Source organism: Rhinolophus sinicus, chromosome 17 (genome assembly GCF_057876585.1).
Source record: "Rhinolophus sinicus isolate RSI-liver-muscle chromosome 17, RSI-T2T, whole genome shotgun sequence".
Classification (NCBI taxonomy): domain Eukaryota; kingdom Metazoa; phylum Chordata; class Mammalia; order Chiroptera; family Rhinolophidae; genus Rhinolophus; species Rhinolophus sinicus.
The window spans coordinates 86451014-86458999 of NC_142517.1; the positions used below are offsets into that span (position 1 = coordinate 86451014).

A 7986-nucleotide genomic window follows, 5' to 3' on the forward strand; every position below is an offset into this window, starting at 1 on the left:
TTTTTTGCTCATGCATTTTTCCCCATGAATTATAAAAGGTTTTATTTCCAAATTTAAAAATTATAAAATATTGGTTAAATAGTTCTTTTGAAAAAATCTTGAAAGTAGACACTGTTATAAAAATAAGACAAATAACTGCCAATACAATAGAGAAATAAAAAAAAACAACTAAATCATAGTCCAAAAAATAAAGGAAAAAGTGAAAAGAAATTAAAATGAAACAAAAATTTTAGAACATAAGCTAAAAATTGGAAAATTAAACACGCAAATTACATCAATAAATGTAAATGTTAAACTCTTAAATTTAATTTAATTCCATAAAAATTTATTGAATACTTAGTATGTGCCAGGTACCATGAAGATGCAAGGACTTAATAATGAAGATGTAAGCAGTTAGTGGTAAACAAGATAGACAGACACAGGACCTCCATCCATGAAGTTCAGTAGAAAACATATTGTACTAGTAATTACAAAAGTAATGTATGTCACCAAAAGAGAAGTTCAGGATGAATAAAGAACATGTCAAGAGTTTTCTAAAGAGGTTGGAGAGAGAAGGATCCAAGATGGCAGAGTAGATAAACACTGTGCCTGAGTCCTTTCATGAACACATTAAAATTACAACTAAATTTTAGAACAATCAACCTGGAGAACCATCTGAAGTGTAGCTGAACAGAAGTCCTATGACTGAAGCTATTATAAAGAAGCAGCCACGTAGAGACGAGTAGGAGGGGTGGAGACGCAAAACAGGCCCCAAATCATCCTGTTGCCTTTGAGAATCAGGAGGGTTATCTAGGCCAAGGAGGTTCCCTCGGGAAGACAAAAACACCCCAGCCCCCCACACCAGACTCCACAGCCTGGAGTGCTAGTGCCAGGAAAAGGAGCCCCCAAAAATCTGGCTGTAAAAACAAATGGGGATTAGGACCATCCAGGTGGGACAGAAGGCTGCGGGAAACCCAGATGCCCTCTTAAAGGAGGAATGTAGAGATTCACTCACTTGCAGGCACTCACCTTAGGCTCCAGTGGAGGGACGATGACTCAGAAGGCATGGGAAACATACGGGCAGGGAAGATTGAGGTGTGCGTCTGTCGTGCGGGGCGGCCTGTGGTGTCTCTGCTCCCGCTCCCCACAAGAGAACGCAGGATATGGTGAGGCCAAAAAGGAACACTTACGGAGCCATAGATGGGGGAGTTACACCACTGTAGTCTCGCTGGCGGCTGGGCGAGACACAGGAAGCAGGAGCCACACTGTTCGCAACCCTCACTGCTCCGCTTGCAGGCTCAGCCACCATCTTCTTGCCAGCCCCCATTTTCTGCTAGCATAGCCAGGGCAGTTATATTAGTGGCCAATGGCTCACTGGTTACAGCTGACGGCCAACTAGCCACAGCTGATGGCCATCCAATCACAGTTGATGGCCATTTACTACCTCAGCCAGCACCTTTCTATGTGAGGCCGAGAGCCTGGAAACTGCTTTCTGGGGCTCTGTCCACACAGTGTCTTTGGGGGAAGGACTAGAGGAAAGTTGGCATTTTTCCCTGTGTGAGATCCTTCTTCCAGGCAGCCAGCAGGCAAGCGCCATCTTTTCTGTGTTGAGCCCGCCCCCTCTGGCCAAACGCAAATCTGATTGGCCTGCTCCATTCTGCTGATTCACTGGGAACCTGCCCCATCCAACTCCCCTAACAATGGAGGCACTTTCTCTACAAGCAGCCATCTCTGCCCTCATTGCTCTCTTTCTTGGAAAACTATCTGGAACGCCCCCAGTGGGTGGCACCTGCCCTTGGTGTACTCTGAGACTTTTGCTGAGTACCTCCAGGCTCAGCACTGGCATCAAACCAGAGTCTACATTAACCTGGTAACCACAGCTCTTCCCACTCTAGTAACTCCCTGAGACCCTGCCTCACCCAACTTGCACACCCTAAAAATCTCTATCAGCAGCTGAACTTTATTGGAGTTGGAAGGTGGCAGCTGGACTTGGGGAGTCCTGGCTTTTTTGTGGAGCTCCCCCAGGCCTGGTAGTTGTGGCAGACATCCTTGGTTCACAGCATGGACTCTTCCAGCTAAAACAGCTGTTGTGTTTTAGCACAAACAGCAAACGATTGCGTATCCCTTTGTAGCTCTTACCAGGTAGTCCTCAAACAGTCACGGGCAGTGGGTGACCTGGACCTGCACTGGAGCCCCTCCAAAAAGGGCCCAGAACCAGCATACTTGGAGGTTGGCTTCAGACCACAACAGAGCACCACCCAATTAGCCCCACAATTGGTACACACAGAGGGTGGTCTCAACAGATACCAGAGCCCATTGGGGTGAATCCCACTCAGTGGGGTAAGTCCCATGGCCAGCAGTCTGTAAGCTGTGGATGTGGCCAAACCCAGTTAGTCAGCCTGAGGGTCAATACCACCCAGTGATGTGCCAATAGCAATCAAGGGTTAACTATAACAGGGTGGAACACACAAGGGACACTTCTGGAGCACACGGAGCAGGTGACTAGGAAGAATGTGCCACTGGGCCACACAGGACACCTACTACATATGGCCACCCAGACAAAATTGGGAGACAAAGCATATCTACCTAATACATAGTAGAAACAAACACAGAGAGGCAGCAACTTCTTTAGGTATATAAGTGTTGCATAACTATGGTGTATCCCTGAAACTCAAATAATATTGTATGTTATCTATATTTTTTAATAATAATAATAAAAAAGATTGGAGAGAGCCTGGAACATATTACCACATACATGTATTCTTTCTCATCATTACTGGTCATCTGTGCATCAGCCAGTCATACTAATACTGAAATACTAGAATGAAACACTTCTAAAATAAGAAGTAAGACAAGGATGACTGCTGTCAGTGGTAACATTTTTATATATGTTCTCACCAAGACAAAATGTACAAAGAACAATTCAATATTAAACCTATAGGGAAGATGCGACATAAAATATCAGTTATTGTAGAGAATTTAAAAAGATGAAGAGTCAATAATACACATATTTTAGGGAAAATACTCTATTCCAAAGACAAGGTTAAAAAAAAAAAAAACAGAAATAGTGAACAAGGAGTTTTCGGTCTAATGAATAAAGACAGACAAGAAATGATTACTTTATGATGTGGTTAAGAGCAGTACAAAGAGATAACACAGGGTTTCATGGTAATAGGAAGGCCAACTAACTAACCTCTTTGTAAGTGGATCAGAAAAACGCTCACCAGAGGATGTCAACACAACATAGAGCACTGTAGGATAAAAATGTAGAGGTGAGAAGATATTTCTGGATAGCAGAATTGTTGGTTTAAGTGTAGGATATAGGGGAAAGGGCCCAGGGTTTGAAAAATGGCAGACAATTTGGACCAGTAACAAACTACCAATACCATAGGAGAGCCCCTGATTCTCCTCAAGCTTAGCCTGGTTGAGCGAATTTATGTGAAAATAAGAAATGACAGTGAGTTTTATGGTAGATTACATGCTTATTATCAACATTTAAATGTGATACTAAGAGATGTGGAAGAAACTGTGTCAATTGTAGAAATTAATGAGGAAACATATGAAAGAGATATATAAATCAACAAAACAGAATATTCCAATGCTCTTTTTCTGGGGAGATGGTTTTGTACTACTCTTCCATTGAGAGTTGGCTGAAACAAAGAATTTACCCTGTGTGGAAAATAGGAGATTTTGTATGATTGCCTCTTTAAATGTAGAAGATATTCAAAAACACATGGGCAAATTTTGATATTAAAAAATGACCAAGAAGTTTTCCACTCCTGAAATGAGTTGATTTGCAGATAACTTACAAATTCTTAAGTTAAATGGCATTTTTTTTCCTCCAACCCTTCCAATAAATGTGATCACCAAGATGCAGCACTCTTTTTCAGAAGTTGATTTGCTCTATTTTTTTTTTCAGACAATTTCTGTGTGTTTTTTAATTTAAATTAAGTTTGATGTTTCCTTTTTTGATTTAAAAACATGTAGGATATAAGAGAGGCCTTGGCACATTTTACGCATTGTAAAGAAATTAGTGTGGCTGAAGCTTCAGTAGGAGACTGGAGAAGAATAAGATATCAGTTTTGAGACGTAATAGTAGTTCAATCATCAAAGGAATTTAGACATTCCCCAGAAAACAATGGGCAGTGAAAAAAGGATTATAAGGAGTGGAGTGGCATCAAATTTGTGTCTCAGAAATGCATTCAGAAGTTAAAATGCATGTCTAGGAATTATTGCAGTAATCCAGGTGACAAATGCTGTGCCCACAACTAGGACAATGGCAATGGGGTTGGAGAAAAAGGCTGAATTCTAGAGATAATAAGGTCATTGAACTCATGGACTTGGAGAGGGCCAGGTGAGAAGAAAAACAGTCAAACATGACTCCACAATGGATGGTGGTACATCCACTGAATTTGAGAACACAGGGATAAAGAATTATAAATGTAAAAGTGCAAACTGTAAATGTAAAGATGGTAAATTTTGGTTTGGCCATGTTGAGTTTGAGATGCCTGTGCAATGTTCCAATAGGAAATGTCCACTATGCAGTCTATGATCAGAAAGTTGTGGGTAGAGGGGCAAAATTGTGAGTCATCAGTGTATGCATGAGATATTAATTTTAGCCCTTGGGGATAGAGATGATCACTTAATTGAGGGAATAGTTAAGGCAACCTTCTTCTCTTCCCACTACCAGTAGACCCAGTGGAACAAATATGTTTTTAAACATTTTTATTTACCCATTTTAAAAGTGATGAACAAGTAACTTTAGAGCCCATAATTTAAATACTGGCACAGTCAGCATGAGGTAGGGTTATCTGTACCAGTTGATTAGTCCCTCCTGAGGTTTGTCAACTACGGTTGAATAAATCATTGTATTTCAGAGTATGGGATCTTAGCATACAAGAATTTTCCCCAGGAACACACAACTGAAAAGATTATCTATATATTCTTACCTGTTGGACATGATCTGAAGTTTCTTTAAAAATAGGAAAACAGATTAGCGTACATTGGTTTAAGGAGACAAACATTATCATATCTTATGAGGAAGAATAACAACCATGAGCTCAAAACTATTCTGATCCAGACAGATATTTCTGGTAGAGCCAATGATGATTAATTTATTTAACAATGATTATATAGTGGTTACTATAAGCCAGGCATTAGGTTAAAAACAAGAGATTCGGTTTTGGCTTCTAGGAGATCATAGAAAATGGACTTAAGAATAGTAGTTCCCCTTAACTATGTGCATCATCAGCTAAAATAGAGAGTACCATTTAGTTGTCACTAAGAATTTTAATAAGCATGGTAAGAAATCAAACTCTAGTCTCAAAGAACTAAGAGGTTAAATACTTTCAAAACACAAAGTTAATCAAGATTTCTCTCATTTTGAAACTTTGTGTGGAAAATTTTGAACAGTGTCTTTGGCCCCTTTGGCCCTTTCACTGTGGTTCTAGTCTTCACAGGATTTGTTTTGGGAGATGATAATTGACTTCGATGTGTTTTTCCAGGAAGTGGCTGGTGATTTTTATTACAGATAAACTCAAGCCAGGAGACCCCTGGAGGCAACCGGTGGTAATTAAGTGACCTAGGGACCACATGACCTGAGAGGGTGGATGTGGTAGACATTTTGTAAGGAAGGGGTGAGGAGGTTGCAGCAGAAGAGGAGGAGGAGGAAGATGAAGAGGAACATGAGGAGAAGGATGTGGAGTGAGAGGATGGGAGCCCCGTCTGACGCTGAGAATTGCTACTTTTCTTAACATAAAGCAGCCACTCAATAGCCTGGGGCTGTTCGCTTACAACTTTGTTTTCAGGGGCTACAGTTAGACGTCTTTTCTTCATATTAAGCCTCTGGGTGATATCAGCTTCAGATGTAGGGAAAAATTGTGGTATCTTCTCTATTGCTTCAAGGTTGTCTTCAAGGGCTTCATCGGGCTGATTTCCTTTCACAGGGAATGGGAGGCAAGATGAGAAAGAAGTCTCTGGTAGGAAAAGCATAAAAACTAATTTCACCTCTATTTCCCCCTCAGAATTAGGCTCAGGTGTTGGTATGACAAATAGTGTTGCACCACAAGGATCTTTTTCTCCTATAAGATGATTACACTGAGATTTTATGCAGGAACCACAAGCTAAACAAACCATATAACTTGATGAAAGGCGGGGACCAGGATGAGGATTTGGCTTTCCCCTCATCCTTCGAAAGAGAATCTGTCTACAAAGATCCCTCTGGATTCTGGTCTTGGAGAGAGAATTGATAATTTTATTTACAACATCATTGGGGACAGTTCCACCTTTAACAATGCACGGATAAATATAATTTAAAGTCCATGAATTTTCTGTATTTGAATCTGTCTTTGCATAAAGATCAAAGCTGTTTTTACACTGCATTCTGGAGCCCATTGTTGAAGCAGCTACATTGCTGAGGCAGTATTTAGAGCTTGATACTGATTGACCTGAGACATTTGGCTTGGGATGGGGTGAAAATAAATCTGTAGCTCTGTGTTTGTCATTTGGTAAAGTGGTGTTCTGAAACTTGGTGTGACAAACTGGTGAGCTCAAGGTCCTGAAGACATGATCAAGTGTAAGCACTGTCTGAGATTTGGCCTGGAACAATGGTAAACTCTGAGTCTGGTGGACAGAATGTGGTAAAGGTGATTTCCTTGGTTTTGAGTTAGATGATGTTAAGCTTAGAACACGAGGATTAGGGTTCAATACAGGTGGTGTCTGAGGTCTGGAGTCAGGTAATGGTGAATTCAGAGCCATTTGATTGGGCTGCAACAAAGGTGATATCTGAAGCAAGTCATTTGTTTGAGGTATAGTGTTGAGTGATGGTGAGCTCAAAGATCTTTGATTGTGCTCTAATAAAGATGTCCAAAGTCTGTCCAGTGAAGATGATTTCTGGGGCTTAGACTGAGGTAATATTGAACTAAGAGCTCTTTGATTAGGTCTCAAAGATGATGATGTCCAGAAGATGTCTAGGGAAGGTGTTTCTTGATGTTTGAAGGGGAATAATGATGAACTTGATACTCTTTGATTAGACTTCTGTGAAGGTGATACCTGGCAAAGGTCTAAGGAAGGTGTATTCTGAGGTTTGGGGAGGGATAATTGTGAGCTCAAGGCTGTTGGATTGGGCTCCAGTGATGACGATGACTTGCTGAAGCCACGTGAAGATGTTGTCTGAGGTTTGGGGAGGAATAAAGGTGAGCCGAGGGCTCTCCAATTAGGTTGCAACGAAGTTTTCCGGTGGAGGTCTAGTGAAGATGTAGCCTGACATTTGGAATGGATTAATGGTGATTTCAGAAGCCTGTCACAGAAGCCCTGTGAAATTGTGTTCTGAGACTTGGCAGAGGATCTCTGCAGATTCTGGTTAGAGCTTGGTAGAGGTGCTGCAAGGTGCTTACTGTGGGATTGTACTCTGACCACAAACTGGCTATTGGGTTGATTTAGATTTTCTCCTTTGTACTGATGTGTTAATGAGTTGGTTGTGTCCATTTGGTAAGACTGTTCTAATGGCACAATGCATTGGTCGTAATATGCTAGCGGCACCATCTTGTGATAGCGTAGATGTCTTTCTGAAAACAGTTGACAGGTGAGGATGTTTTAGTAACTGATAGACTTTTAGCTGAATTCCATGGACAACAGATACTTCAATTAATAGACTTTATAGTTTCTAACTTCTGTCTTGTAATCTCTCTGTTAATATTGAAATATTATAGAGTTGTCTCCAAATTGAGTTGTAGATGAGGTTGAAAAAAAGTGTCACCATGTGAGATTCTCCTATCTTCTTTTTAGTTTTCTAGAGTTTTTTCCTGTCTTCTTTTAGTTTCCTAGAGGTTTTTTTTTTTTTTTTCCTTTTGAGAGAATAATTCCTGTTAAGAAAATAGTAAAGAGAGTTCAGAAGAGTTCCTGATAGGGATATTAATTTTCTCAAATAATTTATTATAGTGATTAAAGAATAGGTTTTATGTTAAGTCTCAGCCACTTATTCTATGTGTAACTTCTGAATTGAACATT

At 40.4% G+C, this 7986-nt stretch overlaps 1 protein-coding gene and 1 pseudogene across 1 annotated transcript; one reads left to right on the forward strand and one right to left on the reverse strand.

The window, feature by feature from the left end:
• Positions 1–3198: 3198 nt before the first annotated feature.
• Positions 3199–3633, forward strand: LOC109454640 (U6 snRNA-associated Sm-like protein LSm3 pseudogene; annotated as a pseudogene).
• Positions 3634–5340: 1707 nt separating this feature from the next.
• On the reverse strand, positions 5341–7521 carry CSNK2A2IP (casein kinase 2 subunit alpha' interacting protein). The gene has a single exon (XM_074324848.2). It carries the CDS (start codon positions 7519–7521, stop codon positions 5341–5343), a length of 2181 nt encoding a protein of 726 aa, XP_074180949.2.
• Between the last annotated feature and the right edge of the window lie 465 nt (positions 7522–7986).

What these genes read in the sequence shown, in the direction of transcription:
- CSNK2A2IP (XM_074324848.2), bottom strand. Translation starts at nt 7,521, where the DNA reads ATGGTGCCGCTAGCATATTACGACCAATGCATTGTGCCATTAGAACAG.